The sequence below is a fragment of the Sturnira hondurensis genome, unplaced genomic scaffold (genome assembly GCF_014824575.4).
Source record: "Sturnira hondurensis isolate 20B ecotype Veracruz unplaced genomic scaffold, ASM1482457v3 Scaffold0021795, whole genome shotgun sequence".
Lineage (NCBI taxonomy): Eukaryota > Metazoa > Chordata > Mammalia > Chiroptera > Phyllostomidae > Sturnira > Sturnira hondurensis.
This window is the reverse complement of record NW_028094426.1, coordinates 7,181,366-7,202,888: the sequence shown is the minus strand read 5'-3', so window position 1 is coordinate 7,202,888 and position 21,523 is coordinate 7,181,366. Positions and strand designations below refer to the sequence as shown.

General features: G+C 39.2%; 1 protein-coding gene and 1 pseudogene across 13 annotated transcripts in view; both read left to right on the top strand.

Moving 5' to 3' along the window:
* PLEKHA5 (pleckstrin homology domain containing A5) overlaps positions 1-21,523 on the top strand; it is a 202,623-nt gene that overhangs the window by 130,533 nt on the left and 50,567 nt on the right. For 7 of the 13 annotated variants that reach the window (XM_037033915.1, XM_037033904.1, XM_037033901.1 and 4 more), the window contains 6 exons: positions 3,477-3,577; positions 6,049-6,164; positions 6,454-6,471; positions 9,764-10,228; positions 17,190-17,655; positions 20,341-20,424. In XM_037033915.1, coding sequence (XP_036889810.1) covers positions 3,477-3,577; positions 6,049-6,164; positions 6,454-6,471; positions 9,764-10,228; positions 17,190-17,655; positions 20,341-20,424 — 1,250 coding nt within the window. The remainder of the gene's footprint in view (positions 1-3,476; positions 3,578-6,048; positions 6,165-6,453; positions 6,472-9,763; positions 10,229-17,189; positions 17,656-20,340; positions 20,425-21,523) is intronic. The other 6 variants (XM_037033903.1, XM_037033905.1, XM_037033911.1 and 3 more) reach the window with 1 other exon arrangement.
* LOC118978501 (uncharacterized) lies at positions 3,673-3,847 on the top strand (annotated as a pseudogene).

The window sequence follows — 21,523 nt, the reverse complement described above, 5'->3', positions numbered from 1 at the left end:
TTAGATTGCTCTATTCTGTAGTCAAGCTATCGACAAAACTTACCATGGAACTTAATTCATTCACCAAGTATTTATTGAGCAGGGCCTGCTTCATTTCAGGTGCTGTCAAAACAGCAGTGAGAGAATTTTCATGAAGCTTACATTCAAGAGAGGTCGGAGAGATAGTACATAAACTCAAATATTAAAGAAAACCATTATAAGTGCTTTTAGGATAGTATGATTATATTATGAAAGGCAGGTCAGGAGGAAAGTTCTCTTTGGATTGGTTCTCTGCACTGATAATTTAAGTAGTAAAGTTTGCATTACAAGGAGGAGCTAGACTGAGCACAGTATTCCAGGCGGGAGGAGCAAGAGTGCAGACTTAAGGCAGTGAAATGTCATGAAGAGCAGAAAGAAACCAGTGTCCTGAGCCGAGGGGCTGGCAGTAGGGAAGGAAATGGATGGGAGAAGAGGAGATCGCACCAATGTGGGACTTCATTGGAGGTTAATTCTACTGTAAGCCTGTAAAGAAACAATTGGGTGTTTTGAAGCATAAGAGTGATTCAAGCTGCTGTTGGAGAATGGGTTGTAATAAACGGGAAGGAAGGAATGAGGGGCTATTAGGAGTTGTCATGTAGAAATGATAATAGACTAGACCAGGGGCGTCCAGCCTTTTGGCATTTCTGGGCCACACTGGAAGAAAAGTTGTCTTGGGCCACACATTCAATATGTTGTGACACATAATCATACAAAAAATCTCATAATGTTTTAAGTAAATTTACGATCTGTGTTGGGACGCATTTATAGCCATCCTGGGCAGGTTGGACACCCCTGGTCTAGACGAAGGTGGTAGCTAGCAGCAGCTCTTTTGGTGTGTCAGATATCCTACTAGGTAGAAAGAATGTCACAGTGTTCAGTTATGTTGAGCGAGTATTGACTGGACCAGTACAAGGAACGGATCAGGAGAGGAGGGCAACCTAGGCAAAGGACTCAGCATGAGTGAGCATGGCATGCTTGTAAAATTGCACCTAGCGCTTACCTTGCTGGAATGAAGGTTACGTCTGAAGACCTAGCAGGGAGTAAAGGCTAAAAAGTAGATCAAGGTATAAAGCACATTTGTTTGCCATCCTAATGAGATTGAACTCCTCCTAAATGCAAGAATATAACTAGATCAAGTGTGCATTTTAGAAAAATCACCTTAGCAGTTAAAGTAGAAGCCAAGAGAACAATTAACACAGTGTTGAAGTATTCTGGGTGAGGAAGGATAGTTAGTAATAATATTTTGGTCTGTAAGTTTGTATGTATTCATTGTCTTGTTCTCAGATGTCTTTAAAGCTAAGTGAAGTGGGGTATCTGAAATGACACCTGAATCCAGTGAAATGATGAGATTCTTTGGTTCCTGTCTCAGGTTGTGTTCCCCAGGAAGCAAGCTCTGTGATGGAGATCAACATGCCAGAGGCTTCCTGGGGGAGTGCTCTAGGGACATGGGGACCACTCTCTGTGGCAGGGACGGAAAGGAAGTTGGATGGACAGAGGGAGAAGTTGGGTTACCGTGAAGTGTAAAAGGCCCCGCTGAGCCCCACAGAGAGTTAGTTTATTCTCTAAACACTGTCCACTCCCTGCCCTTTGCCTGGCGGTGTATGATAACCCTCTGGGAGACAGAAGGTAAGAGAGTAATTCAGGTCAGGCTGGATAGAGAACCAAACAGGAGAATGCCCTGATTAAGAACAAAAGGAGAACCCAGTGGTGAACTCATTGGATGGTCATTTGACAGAAAATGAAGGTTTTTATATGCAGTTTCTTTGATTTTGTATAATAATGGCAATACTCATTGAACACTTGATACAGGTAGGGTGCATTATTGTTGTCTGTTTTAGCTAATTTAACCCTCACAACAGTTCTTTGAGGTGAGTCCTATTTTCCTCGATTTGATGGTTGATGAAACTGAGATTCACAGCATCAGTAACTTGCCTGAGACCTCACAGCTACTCAGTGTCTGGATGGGAAATGACCCAGGATAACAGAATGAAGTCACCCGGTGCTGTACTGCCTCTGTGTATTCTGGAATAACGTTAGGAAAGTCAATTTTTCCAATTATATGACAGAGGAGAATATGTCATTTGGTAATGACTTTGTTTTTTAAAACTAAAGATGACTTCATGAGCTGTTTTTCTGATTATATGCTTTATACAAACATAAAATTGGATTTAAAATTATGTGACTCATTCTTTTAAATTGTCATATTCACTATAATTGATGAGTATTTTATATCTCCTTTTTTTAACCTTTTCGACTAAATGTGCACTATCATTCATTCTTTCATTTTGTGAACTACACCTGAATGAGCACAGTATACTAAAAGCAAAATTCTGTTCTATCGTTATGAGAAAAACTATAGAAATAACATCTGTTTAATGCGGCCTTTTTTGTTGTTGGTTTGGAAGCGTGCCATATACACTAGAAATGAGGGCGGAAATCCCTTGTTAAGTTTATGAAAATAAAGCGACAAGCAAAATAATTATTTCTTACAGTTTTTCATATTGATGAACTCATCAGCCTAATGTATGGCTTTATTAACTTGTGGGTCTCTCTAACAAGGAACTGTATATTTCAAGTTTTACCTGCCCCCAAGCCGAAAGTTAATGATGTGAATCTAAACTATGCCCAAATTAATGTTTTGTCATTTTCCTAAGTTTATTTTATGTGCTTGTCTTGTAGGCCTGTAACTTATTCTCATAACATTGTTCTGTATCTGAATGACTTGGGAAAGCAAACCTCCAAGATTATGTGTTCTAAAAAGCATAGAATTTTATAGTATAGTTTAAAATACATATTTGCATATATATATATTTATTTAAAAAATTTGAGCCTCTATGACTCAGGGAATTTATGTTCTAGCGGGGAGAGAGAGATGATAGGTAACTGAAACATACCGTATGTCGGCGGGGAGGGGGTTGGTAAAGCTCCAGACAGAGGCGGTGCCCAGGGTTGCTCTGGACGGAGGCCGTCTCAGATGGGTGAAGGGGTGTCTTCCCAGTGAGTTGTCGGAGCCGGGACCAAAGGGTGTGAGCAAGTGCATTTATCTGGGCTCAGAATTGTTGGGCATTTGAATTCTCATAGAAATGTAGGTAGACTGATCTTGTGAAGTTCTGTGTCATTATATGGCTAATATTTTCAATAAATCATATGTCCGGGGCTTTGTGAAATTAGTATATGTGCCAAAAAAAATGTTTGCTCTTTTTATGTCTGACATTTTTCTGATGCATGGGACCAATTTTGATTTGTTTAGGGTACAGTAGTTTGTTGAAAGTAAAGAGGGATATACTTCTGTATTTAATATTTTTCCTTAATACTTTATGAAGTACTAATCTATGTAAACAGTACATGAATACAGTTCTTTTATGATTTTGTTGAAATAAATGTTGAGAAAGTGAGAAAGTTTATTCTGCTCCATGACAACATTCAGAATTGTAATTGGATGTTCATTTATTCCATAGATGAGAAAGAAGAAGGTATCTTGGGAAGCATACTATTACCTAGTTTTCAGATAGCCATGCTTACCTCTGAGGATCACATTAATCGCAAATACGCTTTTAAGGTAAGGAAATAGTCATACTTTCTCGTTCTGTGTTTGAATCTTGCACTGATTAAAAAATGGATATTGATCCATAGACTATTACAAAATGTTACTTCATCGCTTCTCAGCCTTTTGGCTAAGATCAAGTGTAGTATCTGTTCTTACCAGTTTATAAAATGTTACTTCAGTTACAGTAATTTTTATATTTAAAAATGTATTAATGGTCTTATGGTTGAGTAGCAGAGTGTCCCTTAATTAGGAAGCACATGCTCAAATATTTAGGGGCCATATGTCTTTATGTCTATACTTTCAAATGGATAAAACAAATATGCTAAAATGCTAATAATTGGTGAATGTAGTTGTAGGTGTCCTTGTGATCACTGTACTAACTTTTAAAGGTTGCTATACGTCTGAATTTTTTTCAGAATAAATTTGGGGGGGGAGAATACTACATAAGACAAAAATACTATGTTATTTTGTAACAATATATGTACAATTATAATCTTATAGAATATTTGCAAAGATTTTGAGGTCTAAGTACATTATGAACATTAGATACTTTTGAGAGAATATTGAAGCTTAGGCCTAAAATTTATTATTAAAGCAAGTAGACCTGAGCACCACCAATGAGAAGGTTTATAGCATTATAAAATTGATTTAATTTTTAATTCACATCCACTTTTTTTTTTTAACAGTTTACTTCCAATTTTATTCTGTATTTGTTTCCGGTAGACAGCTTAGTGGTTAGGCAGTCACACACTTTCCATAGTGCTTTCCCTGGTATCTCCGGCACCCAACTGGCACCACGCCTAGTCATTACAAAATTATTGACTGTATTTTTCTTTACATCCCCATGACTGTTTTGTAACTTCACGTTCACTTCCGAAGTGCACTTGGCACTGGCTGATTTAAAACTTTGGCCAAGCGACAGTATTAGCTCCGGAGCAGGAAGTTCAAGTAGGGTGTGAGGGTGCTGGAGGCGACGGGTGGGCTCGGTGAGAAGCTAAAATCTGAAGGAAGACTTGTGGATAAGAGGGGAGTAGCTCCACATTGCAATAAATTTCATTAACAGTGTTACTGGAGAAACAGTTATTTTAATAACACAGCTTAAGGCTGCTAATTTAAAATAACTTTAAAAAATACGTACACATACCGACCTGCATGATACTAATACTGTTATTTGGCCATGGATTTAAACTTTGTTAGCTTATTAATTTAGCCAATGTTTGAACTTGTACTATGTGCAGGACATTTTGTTAGGTTCTTAGACTCTTGAAAAAATTCCTGGATTGTTAAAATAGCAATAAAAGTGACCGTTAAGTATATTTTCTCTGTAATGATTTGATTTGATTTAAATTTTATCTGTAACAAGGATAGTAATTTCTGTTTCAAATTCTCTCCTCTGCGATGTTGTTTGCTCTGAATTTGTGAGCCACTTTTACTGCTAAGTCGGTCGACATTGATGCTACTGCTTATCACCATGGTAAGTAGGCACTTCATAGGCGGTGGTTGAACACAGTTGTGGAATGTGATGCTGGATGGGGAACTTGGCCATCATCTAGCAAATCTCCCCCTGGCATCATGTCTGAGTCATGGCTACCACTGCATCTTCTTAGCACCAAGCCAGTGCTCTTTCCGTTGATCACAAATGTGGGCGGTGGTCTTTATTCATTTCTCCCGAAACCCACTCAGACAGTCCAGTGACGCTTTGTGGTGGCTGTAATTATTTGAACATGTAGCATTTGAGCTCTTTCTATAGATAGTTTTATCTTTTACAATGGTCAAGTGAGATTTGTTGGTTACATAGAGTTATTTTGAGCTCTGTGTTTATTGAGTTTATTTATATTCTGATTCTTTCTGAAAAAGTTTTGAAGAAGTTAATTTGACATTGTTGATAAGTGGACATTGAAGATATTAGAGTAAAGTGTGTGGCTCCAAATTTATTCCTCTCATCTTCTTCTGTATTTAGCAGACTACCTCCATACTTAGTGCGCTTCCCATTACCTCTCGCTTATGTGTGTTCACAGGTGTTTCTAAGATTAGACAAATAAAACAGCACATTATGAGGGCCAAAGAAATGACTAGCAAGGGGGAAAAGTATGCCGTGTACATTTTGATTACCTTTGTTGCTGGTTGCTCTGGGACATTTTTTAATAAAGTGGTATGAATTATAGGAATGGAAATTGCTAGGGGTTTGAACCTGGAACAGGCACAACTAAGCGCTTCTTTTCTTGCCTTCTTCCCATTCACTTGTTGTTTTTTTTTCATTATAAAAGAAACATTTTGAAGTTAGGAAGGAAAACATTAGTATTTATATATTTTTCAAGATTGAATTATATTTTTCCCAAGTCATTTAATTCTCTATCTGTAGATAAGACAGGTCTGCTCTTTTGAAATTTGATGGTAATGATCTGTGTACAGAGCGCCCAACGTTCTCTTTCCCTTACAGATCCTGTGTTCCTGTTTAAAGTGATCGTGTCGTTTTCAATCAGGCAGCCCACCCGAACATGCGGACCTATTACTTCTGCACTGACACAATAAAGGAGATGGAGCTGTGGATGAAAGCCATGCTGGATGCTGCCCTGGTGCAGACAGAGCCTGTGAAAAGGTAACGGCCTGCAGGGGAAATAACGGTGGTTTCCACCTACATTTATCCCATGCCTTGTAAGTATGTCATCGTCACCGTGCATACCATTGTAGTAGTCAGGGCGTGAGGTCATTTCTTTCTCGGAAAAGGAGGATTAATTCATGTCCTGTGTGAAATGGATGCTTTAGTTAGTTCCAGGTGCCACCTGCATTTTTATTCCACCTTCCCTCTCTACTCATTTTCACCGATCAGTGTACTGAGGGGATTCCAGAATTCTCACATTCAAACTGAATGTTCTTTCTTCTTACAGAATTACCTTTAATTTCCGGTGAGTACATTTTTTTTAATTGTTATCTTAAAACTTCACAAGATAGTGTTTTTTAAGGGCTTAACTCTTAGGGAAAAGTTTATATTCATGAAGTTAATTTCACTGTGATTTTCAAAATACAGTGTATGTTTTTGAAGTTCAATAAATTGAAATAAAATTTTGTGATGAGTTTTGTGTCCCCACCCCCACCCCAGCATTTCCTGGTTAGTTCTGATTGTTTCATGATGAATGTCTCCAGAAAACGGGTTAGAAAGCATTTGGATTGTATCTAAATATATCTCCTTCTAGGTGAATTCTTCCTTTCTTTAGAAACTTCACTACTTAGGTTCTTTGATAATATAAATATGTACTGTTAAAATATAGATCTGTGTGATTTTTTTCCCCATTGCTTGAACTTGGACTATTTTAATATTAAACTGTATTATATTAAGAACTAGTGAGAAGAAATATGCTTCTAAAAATATGTAAATAGCAGCTGAATGAAGTGCTTTAAATATTCCTATAATTTGAAGAAAATGTGTGATAAAGTTTTTTTTATTTTATTTTGTCTTTCCAGTCAGCGATGATTGAGTACATATTCTAAGGAGAACGCTAACTTATAATTTTGGGTTTTGTTTTTCTTCTCAGATTAAAGGGAATTGTTATCAGAATAAAGGGAAATGTTAGTGTAAATCTTTAAGTCTTTTTGTGTGTGTGCATATATAGTCTTATGACTTATTTGTTAAAAGACTTAAGTTGATGCTACATTTGTTTGTTCTTCAAAATAACAAGTCCAAAGCAGCTTTACCAATTACTGGTGATTGAGTGATGAGAAAGTATGGAGAAAAAAGAAAGGAGGGCCAGGCTTGTACGACACGTGTTTTTAAGAAAACCCACCTCAGTCATATGCATATTCTAGGTTGAGAGCTAATACAGGGAATTCCGTTTCTTAAAATGACCTGAAGGACATAACCATGAGGTGCTCGGCACTGATTGCCAAAGAAAATAATGCAGGTGAAAGGAATGCATTGGAGATCTTCCTGTAACTTTCACTTCAAAGTAAAACTATTGGGGAATTATTTAGAATGCAGAAATTAGTATAATTAAAATGTTTGCTTTCCAGGTAATTTCAGCATAATATGTTGTGCTTATCTCTGAATTTTAAGTAACTATTCTTTTCTGGTACTTTGCATTCTAAAAACTAAAAATCACTTATAATTTAGGTTGGTGAAGATTACAGTCGATATTTTCCTGTGATTTCAGACAACCGACTGGTTGATTGTGTGTCCATGACAATTTTTAGCCAGTTGTGTTGAAGTGATTTGCTTGGTTGGGCAGGAATCACTGAATACCACCCTGTGTGCCTAGCCTGGTGTCAATCACCATTATCATGCAGAAATTACTTTTTATTCTACTTCTAGCCATTACACTGTTATTTTACCTGTTGGTATTGATTATTAAAACTGAAGGTACCTAATTGTTGTCATATTCATTTCACTACTTTTGAGAGCTTTTTTATTTCTGCTTAGTGTTAGGGTAATAGGCTTTCCTATATGGCGAGGGTACATAAAAATATTTATTAGGGCATGTTACCTAGGAGTTAAAACATAGGGTTTTTAACTAGATAGCTCATTTCTTCTGAATTCATAGAGTGTTTGACCTGTGAACTACGAGAGCATTGTCCCCTCCTGTGCAGGTCATTGATGGCGTGTATGAAACAATGCAGGCGTAATACACATTCTCCCAATTTCCATCTTTGGGTTTATTATTTTCATTTTCTATATTTCCATGTATCTTCTGTGATAACTTAAATGTCACTTTTTAAACGTAGATCACAAGTTTTACATTGTTTATGTTACCCTAGCATACATGTTTGGATCAGTTTTATTCCACTTAGAGAAAAATCGTCATGTGACTTTTTTATTACGTTTATTAAGTGATAAAGAGAACAAGGTAATACAGGTGTGGTTTTAAATGTAGCTTTAAGTAGACTAGAAGTAACTAAATTTAAAAAAAATCTTTTCAGGCATTTGATATTCATTGTTAAAAGTCCCTTCCGTGCCTCCAAATTTAGCAAGGATGAACATGCTTTGTGTGTAAGTCTTCTCTCTTGTCTTTCTAGGGAAAGGAGTTCCATAGCATATCTCAGTAAACTTGCTCAATTATCTAATACTGCTTTCAATCTAGATGCTGTAAGTTTTATCTAACCTAAGTATCTGGCTGGTCCCTAACTTTGCTCTGGGACAAATAGTCCCGTTTCCTCTTTGGCTCACTGGTCGTATACAGACTGCCCTTCTGTAGCTTTGGTTTGTGGATTGTTTTCTACACGTCTCTGAAACTGGCGGCAGTGGCACCCCGAGGACTCAGTATGAGTGTTTTCCTGTGTTGTAAGGTGGCCGGTTCCTGAGAGGCTTCCCAGTGTGGCTTGGTCTTGGCAGGTTCAGACACTCAGCTTGGTCTTTTTAGAGCCTAGGAGTGACTGATCTCAGGATAGCTGATTCTCATCAGAAAGACCTAGACACAGCAACTGGAATGGTGAGCAGTACACTGTCCAGTGGTCCAGACACCCATTGTAAGCAGCACATTCTTCTAGTGAGAGGTGGACTTGGGATGCCAAATTCAAATCAGAATTGCTTGATGAGACGGAGTGATAATGGTAATAAAGTCTGTGGCAGCCGCCTGTTCCTCATAACAGCCTATAACCTTGGTGCTACAGTTACCCCACTTACCAAAAAGGAGATTGAGGCACAGTCACTCTCTACATCTTGCCCAAAGACAGACAGACGTGGCTAATAAGGAATAGAGCTGGGAGCTGAATATGTGCATTCGGCTCCAAGAGCTGTTAACTGAAACTCGGGTCCTCTTACATGCAGACAGAGTTGGTTAGTCATGGGGTTCGGATCTTTGGGAGCACCAGGCTATAATTTCCTGGTGGAGTCGTGTCCCCAAACCAGACTCGTGGTTGTCTCATGATGAGCTGACCTTCTATTTTGAGTAACTAGATGCTGTGGTCCTTTAAGTGTGGAATTCGTGGTTTCACTGCAAAAGGGCAATCTTATTTGCTTTATTTCCAGATTTTTAATGGTGGGGACACTTGCCACGTCACTTTTTACCCTCCAGTGCTTTATACACTGTACACTTTGTATCATACCACAACTTGGGGGGGGGGGGGTTGCAGGCTTGTCCTCTGTGACCCTTTGAGGTTTTTTTCTAAAGTAAAAGGTAATTTTACATTTTTTTCCTAGACTGAATCCCAGAAATAATATGTCGGTTATTTCATCTAATTTGCTGTGATTTTCTTCTCTGGTTTCAGAGTGGACAAGATTACATCTGAAAATGCACCAGCTAAAGAAATCAATAACTATCCCAACCACAGAGTGCTCATTAAACCGGAGGCCCAAAATAATCAGAAAAACAAGGAAATAAGCAGGAATGAAGAAAAAAAGGCATTAGAAGCTGAAAAGTACGGATTTCAGAAGGATGGTCAAGATAGACCTTTAACAAAAATTAATAGTGTGAAGTTGAATTCTCTGCCATCTGAGTATGATGGGTCAGCATGCCCAGCTCAGACTGGACACTACAGGCCAGTCCATGTGAATAGTTCAGAGAACAAAACCATCAATGTGAGCCTGGCAGATCTTAAAGGTGGAAATCAGCCAAACCCAGGGCCCTCGCACATAGAGGCCGGCCGAGTGGTACAGAGAACCAATTCGATGCAGCAGCTGGAACACTGGATTAAAACCCAGAAGGGGAGGGGCCATGAAGAGGAAGTCAGAGGGTAAGTGTCTTGTTTTTACATGTTATGGACCCAGGTTTCTTTCATGCTGTGTTGGTGGAGATTGCTTTCTAAGATACCAGTTAAAAGGATTCACTCAGCCCTGGCTGGTGTGGCTCAGTAGATTGAGTGCCAGCCTATGAACCAAAACGTCCCCGGTTCAATTCCCAGTCTGGGCACATGCCTGGGTTGCGGGCCAGGTCCCAGGTTGGGAGTGTGCAAAAGGCAGTTGATCAGTGTTTCTCTCCCTGTCTTTCTCCCTCCCTTCCCCTCTAAAGATAAATAAAATCTTCAAAAAAAAAAAAGGTACGGTAATGAAACTACAATATCTAAGTCACAATGTAAATAAATACTTAAAAAAAGACTTTATTCATGAGAGGGGAAGGGAAGAAGAGAGGGAGAGAAATATCAATGTATGGTTCCTCTCGTGTGCCTCCTACTGGGAACTGGCCTGCACCACAGGAATGTGCCCTGACTGGGAATCAATCCGGGATCCCCTGGTTTGCAAGCTCCTGCTCAATCCACTGAGCTACACCAGCCAGGGCTGTATCTTTTTTTATAGTAGTCAAATATAAGTGTTCTTTTCTCTGTCTCCCACTGTTGTCACTGAACTGTACTAATTGTGACAGCAGTTGTTCTCCCTTGGCCCAGCCCAAGAGAAGGTTTCAGTTGTGGGTAGAGATTTTTGTTTGGGAAGAGGAGGGGGGATTGGCTGTCTTTCGGCAGTAACTCGTGCAGCCTGATTCGATGCAGAGATCTCCTGAAACAAGTGACGGACGCAATAACGGCTTATGCTACCAGTTCTCCATCTCCTTCCCTTCTCAACTCATACCACGCATGAGTATCATATGTATTCATTCCTGCACATACTTGTTCCATCATACTTCATGTATTGTGTGCTAACTGTGGGGCTAGAAAGTGAAATGATGGAAAGGTGTAGTCCACATTTCTCACAGAGGCTCTTATGTGGGAGTGGAGAAAGTGAAGTGCACGAGTGCAGTGTATCGTGACTGGGGAGGAAGAACAAGATGCTGTAAGACCATGTTTTAGGGACCACAAACACAATTTAAGCACTGGAGAAAACCTTCCTGGAGGAAGAGAAGACAGCTGACATAAAGGATTCTATGCTTACGTTAGTTTAGATGTGCAGGACCCCAAGTTAGAGAACAAAGAAAGGATATCCAGTATGACTTAGGTGCAACTGCTGTGTGTCAGGTGAGGGACAAGGCTGGAGAGGTGCGCCGAAGTAGATGCATTCAGGTTTGTGTTTCAGAAAGATGGGTCTGGCTGCGGAATCTGGAGAGGGAAGTGGAGGAAGTTGAAAGATGTTGGAGTAAGTGAAATGAGGAGAGGAAGGAGATGTGTTCAAGGTTTAACTGACTAGTCCAGCCGAGTGCTCAAATGGCTTGATTGCAAACTGTTCTCACTCAAGTCTTGTTGGAGTGATTGGGTGAAGTCGAGTAAGACGCCCTGGTCTTGGTTGGGCCTGAACGTGAAGGGTCGTCTGGTGCCTTTTGCTGCATAGAGATGATTTGGGAAGAGAGAAGGTCATGAATGATTTGGACAGGTTAAGCTCAAGGTGCGAGGTGTCTGTATCCAAAAAGAGATCTGGACTTGAATAAGGTCGCCGCATCCTTGTTATGTCACAAGTATGAAAGGTAAGGATGAGAGTAGACAAATTCATCCGGCAGGAGCTAGATAAAATAAAAATTCTAAGGGGAAACCTGAAAGAATACTTCTATTTCGGGGGGTAGGGCATGGTCCACAAAGGAGAAGAAAATGAAGGGCAGGGGACATGGAGGAAAAGTGCCTGGGGGATGATAAATGTGTCATTAGTCAGGAATTTGATGATGCAAAATTTTTAAAATGCTCCAGTGTACTAGTGTGTATGTACCTAAAAATTAACTGAAGAGTTACTGTAACTCTTACCTCTCAGTAATAGAAAGCCAGAAAACAATGGCATTAAAGTTTTGATTAAATGAAGATGAACTGGTTTTAATAGTGACAACTCCTGAGGTACAGGAAAGTTCCGAGCAGTTTGCTGGGCTGCTGTGGCCGAGGTGTGCGGTGGTTGTCCACAGTCTGTCTCAGCAGTGCAGCTCCTGGGCCCGGGTACACTTGGCTTTGATCACAACTGCAGCTGCAAAAGCCTCCTCCTGTGATGTTTTGTTCGCTTCTCTACCCTTCTTTCCCTCCTGCAGTGTATACTTGCCTAATTTTCCCAAGAGAGAAATGTGAGAAATATTTCCTATTTCAGCAATAAAATTTGATTAGATAGGGAGAAGCCAGAGGTAGTTCTGGGAAGAAGAAGAAGAAAAAAAGGATGTTTGGAAATACTTACTAAGGTTATAATCATTTTCAGGGAAACAATAATAAAAATCCCAGCAAGAAGGCTTGCAGAGTCTGTGCCCAGCATTCAATCTCACTTCTGGAAGTTCATTTTAAAATTGTTGAGCATCAAGTTTAGTTTCCAAGCCCTCTTAGGTCCCCTGATGGCTATAACTAATGTACAGCAAGGCAGTTTGTGACTTTTCTTTGAAGGTGGACCTGCAGCATTGAAGCCTCCTCTCAGGTTGCTCTGAGCTCAGGTTTTCTCTGCGCTGCTCTTCCAACTTTGGGTTCACTGGCCGGTGTCCGGTTTGGCTCACTGAGATATATCAGCTGCATTAGTATGTACACTTCATACTGAAAAATAATAGTTGTGATGTTTTTATCACAAAATCATTTCTATTCGTGAAAAGAAGCCTAATTCGTAAAACTTTTTGAAAGGCTTGCTTTTATTGTTAAAGTTCTGATAGAAAGGAAAGAGGTTTAATGCGTAGTCAAACAGTAGATCCCCGCGTCAGTGAACAGAGCGTTAAGGTCTCCTGGTGAGGGGCAGCTTGTGAGTGGCAGGCACTGTGGCCCCGCGCGGTGCCTTACGCCCTTGTTCTGCGTGGCAGGATCACGGGCTGGGTTTTCATGCTGCTTGACAGGCAGCTGCTGGTGAATGGAGCGCTAAACCTGATGAAGGAGCTTACAGTGTGCATTTCGTACGCTTCCACTTAAAAGTAAATCACGTCTTTGCTGAATTTGAATTTCTTTGGGGAAGGCCACTGAAGGAAACGGCCGTTTTGGAAAAACAGGTCTCAAAATGCTAGATAGTAGTATACGGGATAAAAATAAACTCCCTTGATAAATAACCTAATTTTTAAAAATTCCTCAAAAATGGTCCCCCAAATGGCAGAAGAGCCTTTAAAACTTTGTAGCCATTGATTAGTTGAGCTTAGTGGACCCAAGACTGTGTTAATGGCCACAGATGGGGTTACAGTTCAAGTTCAGTATGCATCTCTGCAGCAGGGTGCAGCTCACCCATTATGAATGCTTCAGAGCCCCGGCCAAGGTGTTTGGTGTAATTATCGTTTCTGAACTGGAATTTAACATTAGTTTATATGCAGTTTTCACTGTGGTTTAGATTGACAGTGGTTCGCCCCTTCCTTACATGATTATAAAAGATTTTTTTACATGTTTCTAAACTTGATATGAAGTTTATATCATTAATATTTTCTGTATATGCACCTATGATATACTTTAGTGCCCAATCCAGAGCCGTTTGTGTATCAAGGTCACTGTAGTTATTTCTTGAATTTATGAACAAGTAAACCAAAGCATGGGGATAAATTACCTTAGTAGTGGGGCAGAATTCCTTGGCCGGAATCAGCTTTCCCTGGCCGACAAGCTTCTGAAGCAGATAGCCATGGCTTGCCAACTCGGGGTTTTTTTCAGTCTCTGGCTTTTTCTGGTTTTGTTTTTTGTTTTGTTTTGTTGTTCTTCTTGTTTTACTTTTTTAAATTACTTTTTCTGTTACAGGTGTCCTAACTTTTTTTTCCCATTTCATGCCTTGGCACCCCGCCCCCTCCCCCACAGTCACTCCCCTCTCTGATGTCCACATCTGTGTTAACAGAGAAGATGGGGGAACAGGGAGGGGACCAAGCAGAGGAAGAATGGGACAGACACATGGAAGGAAGGCGGCAAAGCACTGAACTTTTTATGCTGGTTATCCCAGAGTCCCCGGAACTTCAGCCCCCTCCTGATCGGGGGTGGGCCTCACCACCAGTGTTTCTCGTCTCAGAGGGGTTTGTTCCATTTTGAGCAAGCCTGTTTTCAGTAGAAACATAGAAGAGCTGAGGAACTAACAGTATAATGAGGAAATTTAATTTAGGGAAAAGGTTGAAGGAATTGGAAATGTTTTGAATACAGAATAAGAGTTGGTATTTTAGAGCTATATAACATAACTTGGTAATGAAATCATCTTCTAGATGAGAAAACCAAATCCCCCAAAATATTCATTTGGCCAGATTTTGTTAGCATATGAAAGATTCTAGAGTATTCCCCCTCTGGCTTTGGGGTATCTTTATTTTTAATTGAATCATTGTGACAGGGAGGGTTTTTTGGTTTGTGTGTGTGTGTGTGTTTAATAATTACCATACTTCTGGCAAAATTTAAAAATAGAGGGATTGTTTTACTTTTTCATTAAATCCCAAAGTCGGGGAGTCGTTGGCATAATGAAAAGAGTACTGTGTAAGGAAACAAGAGGCCTGTACCCTAGTTCCAGCCTGTGCACGGACCCCCAACCCCGAGTGTTAAAAGGGGTGCAATCTCGGTCTGTTCCCCACCCTGCCCTTTCTGCCCATCTCCCGCAAACACTCCCTCCTCTCTCCCCCTCTCTCTCTCTCTCTCTCTCTCTCTCTCACACACACTCTCACACACACACAAGCTATATTTGTATAACTATATATAGGTAATTTTCAGAGTCTCAGAAGACGTAAGTAATTCACCAAAGTCTCTGCACTTAGTAGAAAAGCAAGAGACAAAACTTGGCCTTTCTGATTTTTGATCAGCTGCTTTTTCCTACTTTGTTCTTTTTCTACTGTAGTGTTTTATTTTTCACAGCCTTATCTCTTTTGTGGGTGCTTTAAGCCACCCAAAAAAGTGTATTTAACACAAGACTTTCTCTCGTTGGTAGAAAGGTAGCATAATGTTACTGCGCCAGTAGGCACAAGTTGTGTGGGGGTTTCTGTGAGCATGCCATGCCTCATAGCCCAGTTGCTCCCAACTCATTATACCTGGTCACAATGAAATCTTCGTTTTACGTGAGTATTTATGTATTGTTACTGGCAACAAGTCTTTGGGTCCAAAGAGAGCTCTGGCATTCCAGATTTCCAGATTATTCAGAGTACAATCAAGTAACGTACACATCAAGCTAGACATGGGACCCCCTCTGGTCCTTGTAATCACCAACATCTTTGGCATTTTAATGCCCAATAGGTGACAGCAAATAATTAGCAATTGTACATGCACAATTCCAAAGTACTCTCGTTATCCAAAAATACAGGAGAAAGGTGTTAAGCAGACAGTACAAGAAGAGGTCCGGATGCCTGGGCCAATGGGGTCTTTGTTCTCCCACATGCGGTGCATGGGGTTACCATCCGCTGGCTGACGCTGCAGTGCAAATGGGTGTGGAGATGATGGCCTAGTGAATGCCTGTAGTTGAATAGTTGTTCTTTTTAATCTAGATTTTGGTTTTGTTATGAGAAGATTTTGTTTGTGTTTAGAGTTTGAATTGTAATTGTGTTTTATACCCACCTCTAGATGTAGTGGAGAAACGAATGCTTACTTTATTTAGTGCAGTAAGAATATTAACTGACTTTTAAAAATTCTTTTTGTGTAGCCCTGGCTGGTGTAGCTCAGTGGATTGAGCGCGGGCCTGCGAATCAGAGGATCGCGGTTCGATTCCCAGTCAGGGCACATGCCTGGGTTGCAGGCTGGTTCCCTGCAGGCCAACTCCCAGCAGGGGATGCACGAAAGGCAACCATACGTTGATGTTTCTCTCCCGCTCCTTCCCCTCTAAAGATAAATAAATAAAATAAATAAATAAAAATCTTTTAAAAAAAAGAGAGTTTAAAAAAAATTCTTTTTGTGTAATGGATCTGACCTAGCATGCAGTCAGCACAGGATGTTTTTATGTACTCCAAAGAGTGTTTTTATCAAAATGTCATTTTTTATTGTAAACTGAGATTTTACTTTATTCTTTAATCTTAGGGATGCTTAGTAATATACTATTATATATCCATATCTAAAATTTTAGTATTTTGTAAGAACTTTATTTTAGATAGCTTAATGTATCTGAAGAATTTTTTGATTGCTTTGAAATGTTCCCCAAAATGCAGATAGCACTCATCAAATGGAAAATTAATTTCTATACCAGAAACGTTGTAAAATTCCTCAGATTTGCAGTTTTATATCTGAAATGTGATGTTTAAGTATTTCTTCTTTAAATTTTGAGCCTTAGCTTTAAGTCATGTTTATTTTTCATGTTAAGAAAAGCAGTCAAGGGACATTCTTTTTTTAAACCACAAACGTGATGATGTGCCCCTTCCATGGTCACACCGTCCGAAGGAAATAGTGTGACAGAGTAGTCGCACGGGCCTGTGGTGGTTCAGCTCTTGCCTCGTGCTCTGCCGCACAACTCAGAACGCCGGTGTCCACCCGTAACCAGAAATCCTGTTTAACTGTTCCAGTGAGATGTGTACGAACAAGATTCTAGGAGTCTGTATATATATGACAACAAATAAGGTGTGGAGACAGATTTGGGATTAGTGAATAATATTCCTAGTTCTAAAAGAAGTACAAATATTTTTCTTCTTTAAACCAAACTGTACATTATATAGAGTTAATCATCTTTCATGTAAGTGACATAGATGCTGTTTACTTAATATATTAAATCCATCAAATTAAATGTCGTAAAATGATTGAAATGTTTTCATTAGTAACTTAGACCTTGCACAATATTTAATATTTTGATCGTTTAAAAAACAAGTCCTAATATATATTTTAGTGACCAGAAGGAAAAAAATGTATTCTAATTTAGAATCTGGAAAGCAACTTTCTCCTTCATTTTTACATTTCAATTCTTTCACTTTAGAGTAATCTCTTACCAAACATTGCCGAGAAATATGCCAAGCCACAGAGCCCAGATTGTGGCCCGATATCCTGAAGGTTATAGAACACTCCCAAGAAACAGCAAGACCAGGCCCGAAAGTATCTGCAGTGTAACCCCCTCCACTCATGACCGAGCGGTAGGATCTGGAGCAGAAGAGAAACGGAGATCTATGAGGGACGACACGATGTGGCAGCTGTACGAGTGGCAGCAGCGCCAGTTCTATAACAAGCAGGGCACCCTCCCTCGTCACGGCACTCTGACCAGCCCCAAGACCATGGTTAACATTTCTGACCAGACAATGCACTCTATTCCCACATCGCCTTCCCACGGCTCAATAGCTGCTTATCAGGGGTACTCCCCTCAACGAACCTACAGATCGGAAGTGTCTTCGCCAATTCAGAGAGGAGATGTGACGATAGACCGCAGGCACAGGGCCCACCACCCTAAGGTAAAGTGTCTGCTCATCTCGTGTTCACAACTTGGTCGTGTGGGTTTGGTTTGGTTTTCTAGTACACTGCTCTTCTCACTGTGAGGTAAGAAAATAGGGAGGAGCAGCCAAGGCAGCTCCTTTTCCTTTTCGTTTTTTTTTTTTAATTAAGGAAGAATATTCTGCTATGTCAAAATCTCATGTATAAAACCTAAGCCTACAACACTGCATCTCTCGAGCACGGAAACAGTGCTTTTTGTTTTTTGAGCAGATGCATTATGCATTCTTCTCTCTGCCTGATAACATGTCTCCGCTTTCCTTGTAGGTTAGGACCACATGCATTTTTATTGGCTCTTCCCTCACTTGCAAATTCTACACCTGCCCTCTCTAGCATACCTGCAAGCTTGTGTCAGGCGCATCCTTTTCTTTGCTGAGATAAAGGTGTCGACCTCATCTCTGACTAGCTCAATATATGGCACATGGAAATATCTCCTTAGATACCCAGCTTAATATCAGAAATGCTTACTGGTTTATGCTTTTAAAACATTGAGATACAGAGACGTTGTTTTAATTGGTACCTTAAGATAATAAAAGCACTGCTTAGTAGCATATTGAAAGTGAATTCAGAGTGCTTTGTACTGGTCAGCTTTTCACGATGCCAAAGCAGTTGACCAGACACCGGCATGCAGCCAGTTCTCCGGTGTCTGTCCTCAAGTGAAAAGGAATTTTCTTGTGATTTTCCTTTTAGTTCTAAAGAATTTCTTGCTTTGTACTATTTTTAAATGCACTTTTTTCTTATCCTTGTGCCAGGCTGAATCTTTCAGTTACATCTTTGCACACAGCATTTACTTGGATTTTCCATAAGTAGGAGCTAGAAATTAATAATTCAATAAGAAATTTTCTGACTGGAGGATGCTTTATGTTCCTCACCAAAAAAAAAAAAAAAAAAAAAGGCTTGCTTTGAACCTCATTGTCACACAAAGTTTTGTATTTTGTCACTCTCTACACCCAGAGACAAATCATATTTGATTTAAAAAGTGACAGTATTTAGGAGAAATCTAATTGAATACAACATACTGTGTGGTTGAAAACTGTTTTTATATTTATTAGTATTTTTCATATTCATTCTTAGCCCAAATTTACGATCTGTTTTAACAATAAATATGAGATGAATGTGTGCTCTCTATCCAGTTCCCAGTTAACTCCTCCTCCCAAAAAACTTCTCCAACATTGCCAATTTTTCCTTCAAACAGTCTTTCTTGATGTGACCAGTAGTTCTTGAAGTATGGTCCATAGACCTCTAGGGGTTGGCCATGTCCCTGAGGATCTCCGGGATCCTTTCAGGGCATCTGCGTGCACGCCCAAAACTACTGCTGCGATTATGATTATGATTATGATTATGATTATGATCATTAGGCGTTTTTTACTGTGTTACCGTTTCCTAATAGTGCAAAAGCAACAGTGGGTAAAAGTAGTGGCAGCCTAGTCTAAATCGAGGGAGGGGCTCCCAGCCATGCAAGAGGTCATTCTGGCTTCACTTAAGAATCCCTTTGAGAAGGGCCTGGTTAAAGAAAGAACAGTATAAATGGCCCATGGACATGGACAACAGCGTGTGGATTGGCTGCGGGAGCAGGGTGGTTGGTGGTGGGGAGGGGAGCAGGGGAGAACATCACGGGGAAGGAGGGAACTGGGACAACTGTAACAGAACAACAATTTAAAAATCCCCCCAAAAAGTAATCCTTTTGATGAAACAGTAAGGGATAATTCTATTATTTTAATATTCTGTGTGATGAAATGGGAGATATGCTTTAAGCATTTGTATTGCATACCAAAGTTCTAATGGTTGTCTTACATAGAGACACTTGCATGGTTGTTTGAGTTGCAAGCTGAACTAGCTGCTTTTTCCATGAAACACCATTTTTACTTGAAAGAACAAATGAGGAACTAGTTATTCAGACTTAGTAATTGACAGACACTTCTCAAAGTAAAATGTTAGCCTGTCATTTCGAGGAAAACTGCTGACAGCACTTGTCACTGATCTGTGTCAACATGAAAAACATCTGCATAAGTCACTGAACTAGTGTTTTCCATGCAACCAATGTTTGATATTATAAAATCATAAATGGGTAGGAGATTCATTTAAAAGTGCATATAGACTAATGGATGTTGCTATAAAGATATGAAAAGCTGTTTTCATTGATACAGTTTCAGATACCAGTTTGCAACTAACCTTTCAGAAAATACCACTTTTTAGTGTAATATCAAGGATAAATATTATATATAATTATCCAAAAAAAGCTATTGAAGTTCTCTTCCCTTTTCAATATATATATACATGGAAGGTAGGTTTTCTTTATGTATTTCCACTAAAGAGATTATCATAACAGATTGAATATAGCAGCAGATATGAAAAATCTAGCCAAACATTAAAGAAATTTGCAAAACTGTAAAACAGTACCAGTCTTGTCACTAATTATTTTTTTAAGGACATAAAGGGGTCCTGAGACCAATAAATTTGAGAACCACTGAGCCAGACTGTGGAGAATTACTCTGTTGGCATCCATATTTTAGTCAAGAAATTTTAATACCTATCTTCTTTTGTAAGCACTAAGAGTAAATTTGAACTGGTACTTGACAATATAAATACAAGGTTTGTCATCACTGATGTTGACCACAGAAATCTATATTGTTCCTTTATTTTCCTAGCACGTCTATGTGCCTGACAGGAGGTCAATGCCAGCTGGCCTGCCTTTACAGCCCATCAGTCCCCAGAGCCTCCAAGGCAAAACAGTGAGTATGATACCTTTCTTCACCATAACATGTTCTCTTTATGTGTGACACAGGGCAGCATATATCTGACACAGCTTTTAAGTTTGAATTTTTAGACCGATGCCTTCCAAAGAAAAACTTGTACTATTTTTGTGAAAGAGATGCTCATAAGAAGAATTTGCAGTCATGTAGCCATTTCAGAGTCTTACTGGGTAATTTTCCCTAAATGTCTGGCTGCATAAATATAAGATTATATTTTCAAGGGTAATGCTATAACCTGGGTGGATTTTTTTTATTCCATTGGATGTTAATTCCCTCATCCTTAAAAAGGAAGTTGGAGTAGTTCATTAGTGGAACAAATTCAGCAAGCAGCCATGTGTAGTCACACCACAAGCCTATTAAGAAGTTTCTCCTGTGGATTTTTAGATAGATTAACTTCTTTAGAGCAGACTAGAAACTAATTTACATATTTATGAAGAGAGAGAGAGACTATTAAAATAGTTACCATTATCATTTTATTGTCAGTGTTGAACTTCAAATTGAGAAGGAGTTATATTAACAGGACACTATTACTCTTGAAATTAAAGAGAAAAGATGACTTTTTATCACTTCATTTTACTTCAATGGCATTTTTTTTATCACTGGAACTATGCTTTAATATCAGTAGGTAATTTTACTTTCTGTGACAATGTGATTTGAGGACCTATATAGTTGCTCCTTATTTAAAATTCTCTTTCTACAGTAATCAAATTCATCTAACAAGTATTTTGCAAACATTCTTTTATCTTTTACGTACTTAGATATAAGGAAGATTTCCTGGCTTTAAACTACTTGCTGTTTATTTTTCAAGGTTAAAAATACTGCTTGACTAAAACTAAAAACTTTTAAATGCTGGGATTTTAAAGTATTAAATTGTGAACCTAACAGACTGATTGATCATAAGGTAATGCCTAATATACTACAAAATTTTCTCTTATTCTGTGCTCCCTCTAGTGGGTGTTTAGGATAGTTTTATTTACCACCTACTTTTAAGGGAGTCCAATGTGCCTCTATTTTACCTCACAATTCAAATCTTAGAAACTTAATGGAGTATTTCATCCTTTTGGAGATATCTCTGTCT